Source organism: Protomyctophum bolini, assembly GCF_963924005.1.
Source record: "Protomyctophum bolini genome assembly, chromosome: 17".
In the NCBI taxonomy this organism is placed as follows: domain Eukaryota; kingdom Metazoa; phylum Chordata; class Actinopteri; order Myctophiformes; family Myctophidae; genus Protomyctophum; species Protomyctophum bolini.
This window is the reverse complement of record NC_137878.1, coordinates 41364876-41384219: the sequence shown is the minus strand read 5'-3', so window position 1 is coordinate 41384219 and position 19344 is coordinate 41364876. Positions and strand designations below refer to the sequence as shown.

General features: G+C 45.8%; 1 protein-coding gene across 2 annotated transcripts in view; it reads right to left on the bottom strand.

Moving 5' to 3' along the window:
• Positions 1-777: 777 nt before the first annotated feature.
• Positions 778-19344, bottom strand: part of LOC308332234 (glyceraldehyde-3-phosphate dehydrogenase-like) — a 24987-nt gene continuing 6420 nt past the window's right edge. The window contains exons 3-13 of one of the 2 annotated variants that reach the window (XM_080788001.1): positions 18087-18189; positions 17862-17971; positions 16042-16132; positions 13624-13739; positions 12476-12557; positions 11222-11373; positions 9708-9786; positions 9116-9199; positions 7706-7803; positions 3150-3221; positions 778-1524 (exon numbers count right to left, since the gene is read on the bottom strand). In XM_080788001.1, coding sequence (XP_080644127.1) covers position 1524; positions 3150-3221; positions 7706-7803; positions 9116-9199; positions 9708-9786; positions 11222-11373; positions 12476-12557; positions 13624-13739; positions 16042-16132; positions 17862-17971; positions 18087-18189 — 988 coding nt within the window. In that variant the 3' untranslated portion in view covers positions 778-1523. The remainder of the gene's footprint in view (positions 1525-3149; positions 3222-7705; positions 7804-9115; positions 9200-9707; positions 9787-11221; positions 11374-12475; positions 12558-13623; positions 13740-16041; positions 16133-17861; positions 17972-18086; positions 18190-19344) is intronic. The other variant, XM_080788000.1, reaches the window with a different exon arrangement.

The window sequence follows — 19344 nt, the reverse complement described above, 5'->3', positions numbered from 1 at the left end:
CGCCTCTCGCTTCACGCAGGTGTGATTTAAAAAAATATATATATATATGCATTTTCACATACAGTTACTGGCTGCATGCTGACAGCAAGAACTTTTCAATGTCACTGTTTGTCACAAACCTGACTCAGCTGTGACTGTAGTGAGACGCATATGCAGTAAGTGACTCATGTAGGTTTTCCCCAGTAGGATAAGAATAACTATTAATAAGTATTTTGTATTATATCACTGGGGTGATATAATAGAAGTCTGTCTGTGATTTCCAGTTATTCCAAAACACATGAGCCGAAGTCAATGTCGAAGTCATACGATTTGTCACCGCAGTGAAATTTGTTCTCCGCATTTGACCCATCTCTCTTGGAGCGGTTGAGCTGCAGCCAAGGAGAGCCAAGGAGCCACGCTGTCTGGGCCAGGCTACCCGCCCCTCTAGACCAGAAAGCACGCTGTCTGGGCCAGGCTACCCTACCCGCCCCTCTAGACCAGAAAGCACGCTGTCTGGGCCAGGCTACCCTACCCGCCCCTCTAGACCAGAAAGCACGCTGTCTGGGCCAGGCTACCCTACCCGCCCCTCTAGACCAGAAAGCACGCTGTCTGGGCCAGGCTACCCTACCCGCCCCTCTAGACCAGAAAGCACGCTGGCTGGGCCAGGCTACCCTACCCGCCCCTCTAGACCAGAAAGCATGCTGTCTGGGCCAGGCTATACACACACACACACACACACACACACACAATTTCATCACACAGACCACAGAAACATCAGACTATGGTACAAATGGAGGACTTTTATTGATTGTTCATTGTGTAGTAAAGACCCGTCCATCAGGCAGTGATATACAGTTCAGTGATGGAACAACTGCGATAATTGTGTCGATATAGATACAGTAGGTATAACAACATATACCTACGATTAGTCCGAACAGAGCAGAGGTTTATATAGTTTATTGTATAAAAAGGAAATGTAAACTAAGAGGGAATAGGAAGGAGGGGGAGGGAGGAGGGAGGAGGGGGGGTTGTTCCCACGAGGATGAACAGAAAGATGACACGAGTCCAGTTAAAGATGGTATACGATAGGAACATCTTTACAGTTAAAGATGGTACGATATAGGAACATCTTTACAGTCAAAGATGGTACTAGGAAGGAACATCTTTACAGTTAAAGATGGTACTAGGAAGGAACATCTTTACAGTTAAAGATGGCACTAGGAAGGAACATCTTTACAGTTAAAGATGGTACTAGGAAGGAACATCTTTACAGTCAAAGATGGTACGATATAGGAACATCTTTACAGTTAAAGATGGCACTAGGAAGGAACATCTTTACAGTTAAAGATGGTACGATATAGGAACATCTTTACAGTTAAAGATGGTACGATATAGGAACATCTTTACAGTCAAAGATGGCACTAGGAAGGAACATCTTTACAGTCAAAGATGGCACTAGGAAGGAACATCTACACGACTTCCTTGTTCTGCATGTGCAGGAGAAGGTCGATGACGCGGTGGCTGTAGGCGTACTCGTTGTCGTACCTACAGAGAGAGAGAGAGAGAGAGAGAGAGAGAGAGAGAGAGAGAGAGAGAGACACCGTGGAGAGAGAGAGAGAGAGAGAGAGAGATTTTTTAGAAGCACTTTATTCAAACCAAGTCTTTCCAACTCAGCCCGTATTGTTGGAACATCATCAACCCAACAGGACAGCGTTAGTTAGTCAACTCAGATGATCCCAAAAGCGTTTCCAATTATTAAGGCCACACCTAGTGCTATATAGTATAGGTACAGTATAGACTAGGGTATTATGCGCATGCTTAAAGTGAACGGCACATGGAGTGGCAAAGCAACAGGCAAAGTGAGTTTAACCCATTCTGACCGGGCACCCATTTTGGTGTTAGCATCATGTCATGCTTTAGCTATTGAAAAATAGCAGATCTACAAGCTCGTAGCGCGCCACCGAGTGGCGCGCTACGAGCTTGTAGGTCTGCTATTTTTGAAAAAAATCGAAGAACTACTGACATTTTTAGAATCTGATCTCAGGTCAGAATGGGTTCATCAGACCAGTGTGTGTCCAGTGGGAAACCTCGTATGAATCTGATCTCAGGTCAGAATGGGTTAACATTGTTTAACGTTGTTTTAATGCGATCGGACAAGGACTTTTCTGTGTGGATGTACAGTATGGGGCTGTCAAGGCCTGCAGGAAAGTAGTTTTTTTGCCACTCAGTGTAGGCGTTCCTGCATAACTTCCTGGTTTGACGATGATGTCACGCGCATAACCTTCTATATCCAAAACTAAAAAAAACAGCCAAATAATAATAATAATTTATTTTAGAAGCAAAGCATCAAATCCCCGTCATCCTGTGACAGGCAGGCAGGCAGGCACCCCCCCTCTCCCCTCCTCCTCCTCCCCCCCTCCTCCCCCCCCCCCCCCCCCCCCCAGCAGCTCAGATGAAATAAAAAGAATAAAATTAAAAGCTTCCAAATCAGTTAGTCGCCTTGCAGTAGTCATGCTTCAACTCAAGCCATATAGGCAGCTAGCAGCCCCGTGTTAAAAGCCTGCACACTGGACCACCAAAGCCCCCCCCCCCCCTGTATCTTTATCTGTGTATATATATATATATATATATATATACATCGTATATTATATTATGTTTGGCTTGTGGTCCAGATCGCAAGCTTTATTAGCTGCCCCTTCTTCCAGACACAAGAACGGAGCACATGGGGTCCCCATGATGGGGAGCACATCAACCTTAGAGTATATATGAATAGAGAGTAGAGACGGCACCCGAGTTCTCCTTCCGTCCGCTTTGCATTAAGTTGCTTCAAAAGCGCATGAGGCGATTTCACTCCTCCTTCCGGGTATATAGGAACAGAGTGCATTCTGGGATGGGATTTGCCCCAAAACGCATGAACGCGCTGCCGTTGAACGCGCACGAGCGTGCTGCCGTCGTGAACGTTGCACAGTGACAGTCATAACGGAACCAGCGCGTTCATGTGTTTGGGGGCCCAGCGCTGCAATACCTTCATTCGGCCACTATATATGTCCATTTGGCCTCAGGGTTTTCCGCTGGGTGCCTTTTCTCTATTCATATATACTCTAAGACATCAACCCGTTTTCAACTCTTAGCGGTCGTATACTGTATTTACAGTAGTAATGGGTCCTTACTAATGCTCCTTGCTGTACATGTGCAGGAGGAGGTCGCACACACGGTGGCTGTAGCCGTATTCATTGTCGTACCTAGAGTTAGTGAGAGAGGGAGAGAGAGGGAGAAGTTTGGGTTGGCGAAAGGGCCTTTCTGTGTGGAGTTTGCATGTTCTCCCCCGTGTCCCCTAGGGTAGGTAGTACCCTCACAAAAAACATGCAGTAATCCTGGTCTCTAAACTGCCTCCCCCTGGCCAGCCGGGGCGCCTGATGGAGGGGAAAGGAACTGGTTGGAATAACGTGTTCCTTCCACGCGCTACGCTACGTCCAACCAGGGAAACTCCCCCCCCCTGTCAGGTTGTAAAGGAGCAACCTGGACAGTCAGGCATGAAGGAAGCATGAGTTCAAGTCCGTTGCTCTCCCCAGGTTGGCGGAGGGTGTGTAGAGCCCAGGATCACATTAGATGATTGACACAGGGGTGAAAAATGGGTTACAAAATCGTGGGATAAAAAATATATTATAATATTATATAAAAAAAAAAAAAACATGCTATAGATTTAGTTTTTGCATGCTGTCTGCATGCTATTCGCAGCGAAAAGGAGCAAACCCGCTTGCCTAGTAGTGCATAATATATACAGATGGTAGGTCCATAATCACAACAACATCATGGGCTCTAATATCTGAGGTTATACAGACTCCTTCTTTGTTCGTAAATAAAAACCGCTTTCTGACAGGAAACCTTTCTGATTGTTTCAGTTAAATATAGGTTAAGGTTAGGCAGGCTTAAGGCATAGTTTTATTTTGTAAGGTTATAAGGTTACGTTTCAAGCAGTTATTGTGAGTTATATATAGTGACGAAGCCCCGATTCCCTGAATAGTTACAGTTTGTGTAGCTACTGTATATGCACAGGGAAGCGGGTATAACGCTTATATGAGGTTATAGGTTTGATGTTAGAGGATTATATTAGACTTGGACACAAGGACACAAGGAAGGACATTCCCCAGTACAGCAGACAATGGATGCAGGCGTCTGCCTATATATATGCATGAATGCTGCGATTGGCACTGTAGGTGTCATATATGGGGGCAGAAATGTGGACCTCCTCTACATGGCCGGGCCTCCCACGGGTCACGGGGAAGGTCAGAGAGAGAGCAGGATATTAGGCTGACTGAAGGGCACTGCGTCACCACCAGGGAGAAAATACGTGAGGCGAGCAAAAAACGGACACTGGGAGCAAATCCAACCAATGGACAGCTTGGAAAGGGGAAGGGGCACACAACACCACCGCCACCGCAGCCTATACGCAGACACACTGCGGAGCGACAGGGAAGCTATAACGACACACAGCAGAGCTCAAGACCCTGATGCTATAGAGCGCCGCAGTCCCCGCCCCCTTTCAGAAAAGCGAGTGGCCCAGGAAGTGAAAGCCCCATGCATTCTGCCATCGGCACTTCTAATATAATTTATTTAAAGACGGTTACGCCGCGGACAAAGCCAATTCGGATCGTGACGAATCATGACAATGAACACAATATTTTGGGACGATCAAATCATTAGAAAGAAGAAAAGAAAGTCAGGAGACAACACTATTTGTTTTATTTTTCGTCTTATAAATTATTTGATCGGCCCAAAATATTGTGTTCATTGTCATGATTCGTCACGATCCGAATTGGCTTTGTCCGCGGCGTATAACCGTCTTTAAATAAATTATATTAGAAGTGCCGATGGGAGAATGCATTGGGCTTTCACTTCCTGGGCCACTCGCTTTTCTGAAAGGGGGCGGGGACTGCGGCGCTCTATTGACCAGGGGTGCCCAAAAGGTATAGATCGCGATCTACCAGTAGATCACAAAGGCTGTGCAGGTATAGATCACATGACATGCTCCTAAAAATATATCATAATATAAATATAAAAATCTGCCACTTGAATTAAGGTGACTTGATTGACTTATTGACATCCAAAAGGGCCTGACACAAACCCTATACCAATTCCATGTCACCCCTAGTCTATTTCCAATTCCAAGTGCGTTTGTCTTGTACAGTATCTCTAACGGCCACCTCAGTTAAATGTTTTTACTATATTTTCAGCAATGGGATAATAATGTTTTGGGTGGGTGGATCTTGTTGAGCTGGTACTTTTTGAAAGTAGCTCTTAAAGGGACACTTCACCCTTTTTGCAAAAAAATATATGTTAATGACGTTTAGAAGCTTTAGATCACTTTCCTGGGGGGTCTTTATGTGCAGTGTAATATGTGGTTTTAGATATTTTAGATTGTAGCAGTGAGCCTGTTATCTCTGATGTCATGGACACTGGTCTCACTACCTTCCTGGACTACAATTCCCATAATTCTTTGGTGCACTGCTCCTCCTTGTGGATAGGGGGGAGAGCTGTCTTACTGAGACAACATGTAGTCCAGGAAGGAAGTGAGCCCAGTGTCCATGACATCAGAGACAACAGGCTCACTGCTACAATCAAAAATATCTAAAACCACATATTACACACATAAAGACCCCCAGGAAAGTGTACTATAGCTTCTAAACGTCATTAACATATATTTTTTTGCAAAAAGGGTGAAGTGTCCCTTTAAGTCAAAAGAGTGTGGGAACCCCTGCTGTAGACACTAGGAGAGAGGGGAGGAGGGGAGGAGGGGAGGAGGGGAGGAGGAGAGGAGGGGAGGAGGGGAGGAGGAGAGGAGGGGAGGAGGGGAGGAGGAGAGGAGGGGAGGAGGAGAGGAGGGGAGGAGGGGAGGAGGAGAGGAGGGGAGGAGGGGAGGAGGAGAGGAGGGGAGGAGGGGAGGAGGAGAGGAGGGGAGGAGGGGAGGAGGGGAGGAGGGGAGGAGGAGAGGAGGGGAGGAGGAGAGGAGGGGAGGAGGGGAGGAGGGGAGGAGGAGAGGAGGGGAGGAGGAGAGGAGGGGAGGAGGGGAGGAGGGGAGGAGGAGAGGAGGAGAGGAGGGGAGGAGGGGAGGAGGGGAGGAGGGGAGGAGGGGAGGAGGGCAGCCATGAGGCATTCAGGTGTCCCGAGTCGGCGCATGTTGTTGTTGGCTATAATATAGTCCGAGCTCTCGCATCGCAAAATGAGACAAGCGACACTTGTAGTATATATAGTGAGGAAAAAAAAGAAAGGTTGTGGCAGGAAAGCTCGATCTGCTCTCGTATATAGAATCTGCAGTATACTGTATATACAGTAGCCCTACCCTACGTCGTTGGGGTTAGTAGTTCTATAAATAAGATTGTACTGTGTGGTTGCTTTAGGTCAGGTCACTGTCTCCGTGTCTGTTGTTCTGTTCAGATAACCCATTCTGACCGGGCACCCGTTTTGGTGTTAGCATCATGTTATGCTTTAGCTATTGAAAAATAGCAGATCTACAAGCTCGTATCGCGCCACCGAGTGGCGCGATACGAGCTTGTAGGTCTGCTATTTTTGAAAAATTCATCAGACCAGTGTGTGTCCGGTGGAAACCTCGTATGAATCTGATCTCAGGTCAGAATGGGTTCATCAGACCAGTGTGTGTCCAGTGGAAACCTCGTATGAATCTGATCTCAGGTCAGAATTGATCAATACTCTTATTTGACGGAACAGTACAGGAGGGTACAGTGCAGCCTATATTTCAGCCTGTAGAAATATAGGCTGCCCCACATGTGTTGGACGTGTGCAGTAGGCCTACAGCAAGGCCATCCACCCACTTTCTGCACCTTCGCAAAATATAGACATCATATTTTGCCAGCGTGACATGATTTGTAAAAAGGAATTTCCCAACCTTATACTGTATAATATGTATAAGTGAATTTTCCAAACCACACCAGAGAGTGACCTGCCTAAAATACTGTAAACTCCAATAAATACACCTTGGCCTACTCTTGATTATTAACCACTGTATAATACTTTGTCGTACGACGAATATGAAATGAAAACAAGCTCGCAACACAGAACACGCCACATCGCACATTTGTTGCGAGCTAATTGACAACCTGCTATATTTTGCACCATTTTGGATATTTTCCAACATTATTATTATAATTACATCTTTAGACACCAAAAAAACAGGGAAAGTGGTTAATGACCAACAGTGTAAAGCACATTAAAAAGAGAGGCCAAGCAGATGCTGCTTAATATTATGGGTTAATGCGTCAAAGAGAGAGAGAGAGAGAGAGAGAGAGAGAGGGAGAGAGAGGCTCGCTCTGAAGGAGTATAGGACAACAGATAAAGTTTCCCTACCAGGACAGATAAAGACAACAGACAACAGATAAAGACAACAGACAACATGATAGAGTTTCCGTACCAGGACAGATAAAGACAACAGACAACATGATAGAGTTTCCGTACCAGGACAGATAAAGACAACAGACAACAGATAAAGACAACAGACAACAGATAAAGACAACAGACAACATGATAGAGTTTCCGTACCAGGACAGATAAAGACAACAGACAACAGATAAAGACAACAGACAACATGATAGAGTTTCCGTACCAGGACAGATAAAGACAACAGACAACAGATAAAGACAACAGACAACATGATAGAGTTTCCGTACCAGGACAGATAAAGACAACAGACAACATGATAGAGTTTCCGTACCAGGACACCAGCTTGACAAAGTGGTCGTTCAGAGCGATGCAAGCGTTGGCGTCAAAGATGGAAGAGCGCACGTCACCGTTGAAGTCTGTGGACACGACCTGAGGAGGAGACGGACGGACATGATTAGATTAGTTTAGTTTAGTTTAATCGTGCTTGTTTTATGTACCTCATGGTCCTCTGTGTATCTACGTTTGAAGTTCAGGTGTGCTTGTTTTATGTACCTCATGGTCCTCTGTGTATCTACGTTTGAACAGGTGTGCTTGTTTTATGTACCTGGTCCTCTGTGTATCTACGTTTGAACAGGTGTGCTTGTTTTATGTACCTCATGGTCCTCTGTGTATCTACGTTTGAACAGGTGTGCTTGTTTTATGTACCTGGTCCTCTGTGTATCTACGTTTGAAGTTCAGGGTGTGCTTGTTTTATGTACCTGGTCCTCTGTGTATCTACGTTTGAACAGGTGTGCTTGTTTTATGTATACCTGGTCCTCTGTGTATCTATGTTTGAAGTTCAGGTGTGCTTGTTTTATGTACCTGGTCCTCTGTGTATCTATGTTTGAAGTTCAGGTGTGCTTGTTTTATGTACCTGGTCCTCTGTGTATCTACGTTTGAACAGGTGTGCTTGTTTTATGTACCTGGTCCTCTGTGTATCTATGTTTGAAGTTCAGGTGTGCTTGTTTTATGTACCTGGTCCTCTCTGTTTTAGACTGTTTATCTATGTTTAATCGCACAATAAAAACAGTACAAAAAGGTAACATCAATAAAAGAGAAGTGTGTGCAGGTGAGAAAAGAAACCCAGGGAGGGCTTATATGTGGTTCTCACCAAAATGAATATACAAATAGTAATATACAAATAGTAAGACAAAGTAATACAATACAGTAAACAATATTTGTGAGATGTGAGATGTAGTGGAGTAGAATGCATTGAAATTGAAAACACGCAAGTAAAGTACAAATGCCTCATAATTATACTTAAGAACAGTACTTAAGTAAATGTTCAAATATATCAAATTGTACATCTAAACCTGCATAACATTAAGGATCTCCTGAGCCCTGAACCAACAGTAACCGGAGATGTGTCTCCATCTAGTGGCTACATGTGTACATTACATCTTGAGCATGCATGGCAAGACATGCGGGTCATATTTTAATTAATCAATGCTTGACCTTCTGAAAATAAATACTGTGTTTCAGTTCATTAAACTGGAAGACACTGTCTGTCACTCTGTCTGCTGAGCAGGTTGTTTTATGAACCTGGTCCTCTCTGTGTATCTACGTTTGAAGTTCAGGTGTGCTTGTTTTATGTACCTGGTCCTCTGTGTATCTACGTTTGAAGTTCAGGTGTGCTTGTTTTATGAACCTGGTCCTCTCTGTGTATCTACGTTTGAAGTTCAGGTGTGCTTGTTTTAAGTACCTGGTCCTCTGTGTATCCCAGAACGCCATGCATGGGACCATCAGCTGCAGCCTTGACGACCTTCCTGATCATCTCCATCGGTGCCTGCAGTGAAATGAAGCGTGTGGTTTACGGTCGAATATAGGCTTTATTATGGTATACAGTAAGTAAGTCAGTAAGTATAAAGTACATTTTATTTATAAAGCACTTTATAAGTTCCTCCCTGTCCCCAGTTAACCCCTGGGGGTCAAAAAAACCTTAGGTTTCGTTTTTGACTCTCTATCCTGATTGGACGAAGGCTTATAGGTCCCACAGCCAAAAACGAAACCTAAGGTTTTTTGAGTGAAATCACTGAATATACCTTTAAGTAAAATCAGTCATGACGACAACATCAAGGCCCGCCAAAATACATTGTAGTCGACTAAATCACCTGTAGATTTAGTCGACTAAAAAAAACTAGACTAGACTAAACTAGACTGAACACTGAAACATTCCCAGGTGACTAATAAAACTAAATGAAGATTCATTCCAATTAGACTATAATTATGACTAAAACTAAAATAGAAAGTTGCTGCATGCCAAAAACAACACTGTATAAATCCGGTGCACTTACGGGCCTCTCCAGGCGCACGGTCAGGTCGACCACAGACACGTTGGGGGTGGGGACGCGGAACGCCATACCGGTGATCTTGCTGCGAGGCGAGAGAGACACAGAGAGACACGTTACACCCCCAAGACACATCACAAGATGACAGCCCTATAATAATAATAATAATAATAATAATAAATTGCATTTTTATAGCGCTTTTCCAAGTGCTCAAAGCGCTTTACAACGGTCCATTCATTCATACATTGGGAGGTGAAGGTTCATTCATTCATACATTGGGAGGTGAAGGTTCATTCATTCATACATTGGGAGGTGAAGGTTCATTCATTCATACGTTGGGAGGTGAAGGTTCATTCATTCATACGTTGGGAGGTGAAGGTTCATTCATTCATACGTTGGGAGGTGAAGGTTCATTCATTCATACATTGGGAGGTGAAGGTTCATTCATTCATACATTGGGAGGTGAAGGTTCATTCATTCATACATTGGGAGGTGAAGGTTCATTCATTCATACATTGGGAGGTGAAGGTTCATTCATTCATACATTGGGAGGTGAAGGTTCATTCATTCATACGTTGGGAGGTGAAGGTTCATTCATTCATACGTTGGGAGGTGAAGGTTCATTCATTCATACATTGGGAGGTGAAGGTTCATTCATTCATACATTGGGAGGTGAAGGTTCATTCATTCATACGTTGGGAGGTGAAGGTTCATTCATTCATACATTGGGAGGTGAAGGTTCATTCATTCATACATTGGGAGGTGAAGGTTCATTCATTCATACATTGGGAGGTGAAGGTTCATTCATTCATACGTTGGGAGGTGAAGGTTCATTCATTCATACATTGGGAGGTGAAGGTTCATTCATTCATACATTGGGAGGTGAAGGTTCATTCATTCATACGTTGGGAGGTGAAGGTTCATTCATTCATACATTGGGAGGTGAAGGTTCATTCATTCATACGTTGGGAGGTGAAGGTTCATTCATTCATACATTGGGAGGTGAAGGTTCATTCATTCATACGTTGGGAGGTGAAGGTTCATTCATTCATACATTGGGAGGTGAAGGTTCATTCATTCATACATTGGGAGGTGAAGGTTCATTCATTCATACATTGGGAGGTGAAGGTTCATTCATTCATACATTGGGAGGTGAAGGTTCATTCATTCATACATTGGGAGGTGAAGGTTCATTCATTCATACATTGGGAGGTGAAGGTTCATTCATTCATACATTGGGAGGTGAAGGTTCATTCATTCATACATTGGGAGGTGAAGGTTCATTCATTCATACATTGGGAGGTGAAGGTTCATTCATTCATACATTGGGAGGTGAAGGTTCATTCATTCATACATTGGGAGGTGAAGCGGTGAACAGTCGACGCCAGCGTCCTCACTTCCCACATAGTGGCTCTCTCCATCGTCAAAGTTGCACCACCCCCTGATCCATGTTGCACCACCCCCTGATCCATGTTGCACCACCCCCTGATCCATGTTGCCCCACACAGCCTCGTTCTCACCCTTGGAGCTCGGGCACCACTTTGCCCACAGCCTTGGCGGCGCCAGTGGAGGCGGGGATGATGTTCTGGGAGGCTCCGCGGCCGTCCCGCCACAGCTTTCCGGACGGTCCGTCGACGGTCTTCTGGGTGGCGGTCACAGCGTGGACGGTGCTCTGCACGGTTAAAAAAACACACCGCAAGACGGACCGGCCGTTACCACTTCACACGGAGACAAAGATTCAAAGAGAAAAGGGATAAAACTCTGTGTGGAGTTTGCATGTTCTCCCCGTGTCCCCTATAGGGTAGGTACCCTCACATGTTCTCCCGTGTCCCCTAGGGTAGGTACCCTCACATGTTCTCCCCGTGTCCCCTAGGGTAGGTACCCTCACATGTTCTCCCGTGTCCCCTAGGGTAGGTACCCTCACATGTTCTCCCCGTGTCCCCTAGGGTAGGTACCCTCACATGTTCTCCCCGTGTCCCCTAGGGTAGGTACCCTCACATGTTCTCCCCGTGTCCCCTAGGGTAGGTACCCTCACATGTTCTCCCCGTGTCCCCTAGGGTAGGTACCCTCACATGTTCTCCCCGTGTCCCCTAGGATAGGTACCCTCACATGTTCTCCCCGTGTCCCCTAGGGTAGGTACCCTCACATGTTCTCCCCGTGTCCCCTAGGGTAGGTACCCTCACATGTTCTCCCCGTGTCCCCTATAGGGTAGGTAGCCTCACATGTTCTCCCCGTGTCCCCTAGAGTAGGTAGCCTCACATGTTCTCCCCGTACCCTCACAAAAAACATGCAGTAATCCTGGTCTCTAAACTGCCTCCCCCTGGCCAGCCGAGGCGCCTGATGGAGGGGAAAGGAACTGGTTGGAATAACGTGTTCCTTCCACGCGCTACGTCCAACCAGGGAAACTCCCCCCTGTCAGGTGTAAAGGAGCAACTTGGACACTCAGGCATGAAGGAAGCATGAGTTCAAGTCCGTTGCTCTCCCCTTGTCCCCCATATATGGGGACTAGGTTGGTCTCCCCTTGTCCCCCATATATGGGGACTAGGTTGCTCTCCCCTTGTCCCCCATATATGGGGACTAGGTTGGTCTCCCCTTGTCCCCCATATATGGGGACTAGGTTGCTCTCCCCTTGTCCCCCATATATGGGGACTAGGTTGGTGGAGGGTGTGTAGAGCCCAGGATCACAGTAGATGATTGACACAGGGGTGGAAAATGGGTTACAAAATCGTGGGATAAAAAAAATATATAATGTAGGTGTCCAGTGTCTTTCTTACCATGAGCCCCTCAATGATTCCGAAGTTGTCGTTGATAACCTTGGCCAGAGGAGCCAGGCAGTTGGTGGTGCAGGAAGCATTGCTGTGGATCAGAAGAACAGTTAAAATTACTTTTCTTCCTTTACTTTTTTATTTAGATTTAATAGCCAATAGTTTTGTCCGCCGCAATCGGGTGTATGAATGTGTGTGTGTGAATGAATGGGTGAATGTAATGCACAATCTATGTAAAGGTGTATGAATGTGTGTGTGAATGGGTGAATGTAATGCACCATCTATGTAAAGGTGTATGAATGTGTGTCTGAATGGGTGAATGTAATGCACCATCTATGTAAAGGTGTATGAATGTGTGTCTGAATGGGTGAATGTAATGCACAATCTATGTAAAGGTGTATGAATGTGTGTGTGAATGGGTGAATGTAATGCACCATCTATATAAAGGTGTGTGAATGTGTGTATGAATGGGTGAATGTAATGCACCATCTATGTGTAAAGCGCCTTGGATAAAGGCGCTATATATAAATGCACCATTTATCATTTACGTATATAGCGAACAACCGAAAGCCGTATGTAGTGAATTTACACACAAACAATTAAGACTCTGGTGGTGAGTATAGATATTATTTACCCACCCATGCAAGCATATAGTATATAAGTTTATATATAAGTCTGTATACTAATAATAATACAGACTGTTTTTCTGCTCTCCAACACGATAAACAAACTGGACAGAGGAGCAGTTTTCGTCGACTAAAAAAAAAAACTAAATAAAAACGAATCTATGATGACTAAAACTAAGACTAAATATACTGACAATTTCGTCAACAAATAAAAAAAAACTAGACTAAAATGCTAGGAAGGGACCCTAGTGGACAAAGAGATCCAGTTTTATGCTGGGTTGCATGCTGAAAATAGCAGATATACACAATCTCACAACGCGTGTAAAATATGTCATTACAACGACATCAAGGCCTGTCAAAACACATTTCAGTCGACTAAATCAACTGTAGATTCAGTCGACTAAAATCGCATGACATTTAGTCGACTAAAACTTAGACTAAACACTATAGAACATTCCAGGTGACTTAATAAAATGTGACTAAAACTATACGTGAAAACTATTCAAGAGACTGCGACGAGTGTCCTCGTACCTGACGACGGTCATGGACGGGTCGTACTTGTCGTGGTTGACGCCCATGACGAACATGGGGGCGTCGGCGCTGGGGGCGGAGATCAGCACCTTCTTGGCCCCGCCCTTGAAGTGAGCCTGCATGTCGATTGGAGGAGGCCACACGGGGTCACATGTTAATACTTCAGATGTTACGTCACAGTATGGAGGCTTTTATTTATAGCCTTTTTTGTGAGACCTGCAGATTCCACTAAATGTCGACTTCTGAATCGCGACCGTTTTCTGAATTACTGCTGGACCAACCGCCACTAGGGGGCGCAAAAGAGGGCCCTGACCGCCAGTTTCTATACATTTGTATTTGTATTTGTATTTGTATTTGTATTTGTATTTTAATTTTAATTTTTTCAAAAATAAATAAAAATAAATAAACGTTATACACGTTTTAAAAAGGCGCTAATGGCGTTGTTGGCAGTCTGGGAGATCATAAAAAAGAAGTTAATTAAGTCCTCGGCAGACATTTTAGAGTTTTAATGCCGCCAACGTGTGGGTTAAGAAACGGACCGTATATGAAATATGACACCTGCACGACAATATATCGCTGCAGAGACAGTTTGGTTATGTTATTTTGGAACCACAATTATTATATGAGACGATTTTAAGATGACCCCATAATGTTATTCTTCATAGAGGGGGGGGAAAAAACCGTCCAACGAACCCCTTGGAAACAGGGGATGAGCGAGTGACGTCAGTGACTTTAGAACCAGGGGATGAGCGAGTGACGTCAGAGACTTTAGAACCAGGAGGATGAGCGAGTGATGTCAGAGACTTTAGAACCAGGGGATGAGCGAGTGACGTCAGAGACTTTAGAACCAGGGGATGAGCGAGTGACGTCAGAGACTTTAGAACCAGGAGGATGAGCGAGTGATGTCAGAGACTTTAGAACCAGGGGATGAGCGAGTGACGTCAGTGACTTTAGAACCAGGGGATGAGCGAGTGACGTCAGTGACTTTAGAACCAGGGGGATGAGCGAGTGATGTCAGAGACTTTAGAACCAGGAGGATGAGCGAGTGATGTCAGTGACTTTAGAACCAGGGGGATGAGCGAGTGACGTCAGAGACTTTAGAACCAGGGGATGAGCGAGTGACGTCAGAGACTTTAGAACCAGGGGGATGAGCGAGTGACGTCAGAGACTTTAGAAACCAGGGGATGAGCGAGTGACATCAGAGGACTTTAAAACCAGGGGATGAGCGAGTGACGTCAGAGACTTTAAAACCAGGGGATGAGCGAGTGACGTCAGAGACTTTAGAACCAGGGGATGAGCGAGTGACGTCAGAGACTTTAGAACCAGGGGGATGAGCGAGTGACGTCAGAGACTTTAGAAACCAGGGGATGAGCGAGTGACATCAGAGGACTTTAAAACCAGGGGATGAGCGAGTGACGTCAGAGACTTTAGAACCAGGGGATGAGCGAGTGCACGTCAGAGACTTTAGAACCAGGGGATGAGCGAGTGACGTCAGAGACTTTAGAACCAGGGGGATGAGCGAGTGACGTCAGAGACTTTAGAAACCAGGGGATGAGCGAGTGACATCAGAGGACTTTAGAACCAGGGGATGAGCGAGTGCACGTCAGAGACTTTAGAACCAGGGGATGAGCGAGTGATGTCAGAGACTTTATAACCAGGGGATGAGCGAGTGACGTCAGTGACTTTAGAACCAGGGGGATGAGCGAGTGACGTCAGAGACTTTAGAAACCAGGGGATGAGCGAGTGACATCAGAGGACTTTAAAACCAGGGGATGAGCGAGTGACGTCAGAGACTTTAGAACCAGGGGATGAGCGAGTGACGTCAGTGACTTTAGAACCAGGGGATGAGCGAGTGACATCAGAGGACTTTAAAACCAGGGGATGAGCGAGTGACGTCAGAGACTTTAGAACCAGGGGGATGAGCGAGTGACGTCAGAGACTTTAGAACCAGGGGGATGAGCGAGTGACGTCAGTGACTTTAGAACCAGGGGATGAGCGAGTGACGTCAGTGACTTTAGAACCAGGGGGATGAGCGAGTGATGTCAGAGACTTTAGAACCAGGGGATGAGCGAGTGACATCAGAGGACTTTAGAACCAGGAGGATGAGCGAGTGACGTCAGTGACTTTAGAACCAGGGGATGAGCGAGTGACGTCAGAGGACTTTAGAACCAGGAGGATGAGCGAGTGATGTCAGAGACTTTAGAACCAGGGGATGAGCGAGTGACATCAGAGGACTTTAGACCCAGGGGATGAGCGAGTGACATCAGAGGACTTTAGAACCAGGGGATGAGCGAGTGACGTCAGGACTTCGGCACTGACTCTATAATATATATATACAGTCTTCTCTATTCATATATACTCTAAAGCTGTGAACGCTATATCGACATCATCGCGGTAACGTTTTCCAAGACAACTTACAGCGGCCTTGTCGATGGTGGTGAAGACGCCGGTAGACTCAACGACGTAGTAAGCTCCAGCCTGTTCCCACGGGATGTCAGCTGGGTTCCTCCTGTTACACACACACACACACACACACACACACACACACACACACACACACACACACACACACACACGCACACACACACACACACACACACAGGGACGTTGATTAGACTGATATCCTTATTGGCGCGGAAAGAGTTTCAGAACCACTGATTGATTCAACACCATATACAGTACAGTATATACACACTAATGTGTTGCCTTTAGTTACAGAGGGTTGAAAACAAACCAAAGAGGACTTATACTGCCGTAGCACTCGCACTAGCCTCGACGACCTCACAGGCTCAATTTATGTAACTTTGATGGCATTTTATGTAGAGACATATACAGTAGCACTCTATAGTGTATAGTTTCACTGTAGCCTATACATATAGTGTATATAGTGTAGCGGCCAGCTATGGCTGCAGCCAATAGGACTGTCTTGGGGGTGGGACTTGGAGGACTGGGGAGTGAGTGACGGCTGACGGGGGTCCTTTGTGGAGGCTCTGTGTGTATAGTTAGGTTGAGAGTACATGACTAACTTGGATGTGCACAAATGCTGTTGTTAACCCATTCTGACCGGGAACCCGTTTTGGTGTTGGCATCATGTTATGCTTTAGCTATTGAAAAATAGCAGACCTACAAGCTCGTAGCGCGCCACCGAGTGGCGCGCTACGAGCTTGTAGATCTGCTATTTTTGAAAAATCGAAGAACGACTGACATTTTTTTAGAATCTGATCTCAGGTCAGAATGGGTTCATCAGACCAGTGTGTGTCCAGTGGAAACCTCGTATGAATCTGATCTCAGGTCAGAATGGGTTAAATGAGTGATCTTTGGAGTAATAAAGAGAGATCTTTATCATTGGTAATTACAGTACGTCTCCTGGGATCGCTACAATACTGTTAGATGATTGGATCAAAAGGTAACGGGTACCGTCGCCCATAGTCCATCCGTCGGTTCTTATATAGCTTATGATTATTCTATTCATGACTATTTCTACAGTATGATGTATTTACATTATGTGTTGTTCTGGCCTTACTGTAAGTCAGTCTGGATTAACAGCGCCTGATAAATGCCCTGAATTAGTCAATTGTAAAGAAAATGAGGACGTACTCATAGTGGGAGACGCTGATCTTCATGTTGCCTCAGTGTGTGTGTGCGTGCGTGCGTGCGTGCGTGCGTGCGTGCGTGCGTGCGTGCGTGCGTGCGTGCGTGCGTGCGTGCGTGCGTGCGTGCACGTACTCATGGAAGACGGTGATCTTCATGTTGCCTCAGTGCGTGCGTGTGTGTGTGTGTGCGTGCGTGTGTGTGTGTGTGTGTGTGTGTGTGTGCGTACTCATGGAAGACGGTGATCTTCATGTTGCCTCAGTGCGTGCGTGTGTGTGTGTGTGCGTGCGTGCGTGCGTGTACTCATGGAAGACGGTGATCTTCATGTTGCCTCAGTGTGTATGTGTGTGTGTGTGTGTGTGTGTGTGTGTGTGTGTGTGTGTGTGTGTGTGTGTGCGTACTCATGGAAGACGGTGATCTTCATGTTGCCTCAGTGTGTATGTGTGTGTGTGTGTGTGTGTGTGTGTGCGTGCGTGCGTGCGTGCGTGCGTGCGTGCGTGCGTGCGTGTGTGCGTGCGTGCGTGCGTGCGTGCGTGTGTGCGTACTCATGGAAGACGGTGATCTTCATGTTGCCTCAGTGTGTGTGTGCGTGTGTGTGTGCGTGCGTGCGTGCGTGCGTGCGTGCGTGCGTGCGTGCGTGCACGTACTCATGGAAGACGGTGATCTTCATTCCTCCGATGCACAGCTTGCCGTCCTCGTTCCTCACGTCTCCGTGCTTCCACACGCCGTGGGTGGAGTCGTACTTGAACATGTACACCTGGAGCAGGGAAACAGCGCCCCCACCAGGACACCGTTAGAATAGACACATGAACCCCCGGCCTCCCAGTCTCAGGGCGGACACTCTGACCACAAGGCTGCACTGAGCTACTCACCATGTAGTCCACATCAATGAACGGGTCATTGATGGCCACGATGTCCACCTTGCCACCGCCGTTCAGGGCAGCGCGGGTCACCAGGCGACCGATGCGTCCAAATCTGAAACACACAAAAAGAACAGGCACACACCGGTCAGTTCATTAAAAAGAACAGACACACACACACACACCGGTCAGTTCATTAAAAAGAACAGACACACACACACACACCGGTCAGTTCATTAAAAAGAACAGACACACACACACACACACACACACCGGTCAGTTCATTGACTTGGTTCAGCAACACAAGCACATATTAGGCCCCATTTAGGCCTAATCCAGCCTGACGGCCAAGCTACACCAGGCTTTTCTCGTAGCGTTTAATCTAAACGCCTGCGTAAAGCCAAATGCCCATCGGGCTATACATCGATCTGTCAGACACGCGGCAGGTTTGTGCGGGACCTTCCGGGAGAATATATAGATACGTGCGCATGGGGGCATTATACGCACGTAAAAAATGTAGAACCGATCCTATTTTTTTAGAGCACGCGTAGGATGGCCCGCGGTATCCGTGCGTCTGGTGTAGCTGGTATCATTGACATGTATTGGTCCTATCCAAACGCGCGCAGTAAACGCATGCGCGCAAAATTGCCTGGTGTAGCTTGGCCGTGAAACAGATCTACAGTATACGTTCAGCCACATTCAGATTAGAATTATGATTTGTTTACATTATAAGTCTGATAAATGTGACCAGATTTGACTGATGGCCTGTCATCGTGCGACCTCCAGCTTTTCACCAGAGGAGATACTTCACAGACTCTTCGCATACTAGAGCATGTCTGAGATAAGTGTCAGTAAATATGTAAATATGAAATAAATGCTTAAACATGTAGCTATAGGTGTAATGTTAGAGTCCACAGAAGATATGTAAATATGAAATAAATGCTTAAACATGTAGCTATAGGTGTAATGTTAGAGACCACAGAAGACATGTAAATATGAAATAAATGCTTAAACATGTAGCTATAGGTGTAATGTTAGAGACCACAGAAGACAATGTAAATATGAAATAAATGCTTAAACATGTAGCTATAGGTGTAATGTTAGAGACCACGGAAGACATGTAAATATGAAATAAATGCTTAAACATGTAGCTATAGGTGTAATGTTAGAGACCACAGAAGATATGTAAATATGAAATAAATGCTTAAACATGTAGCTATAGGTGTAATGTTAGAGACCACAGAAGACATGTAAATATGAAATAAATGCT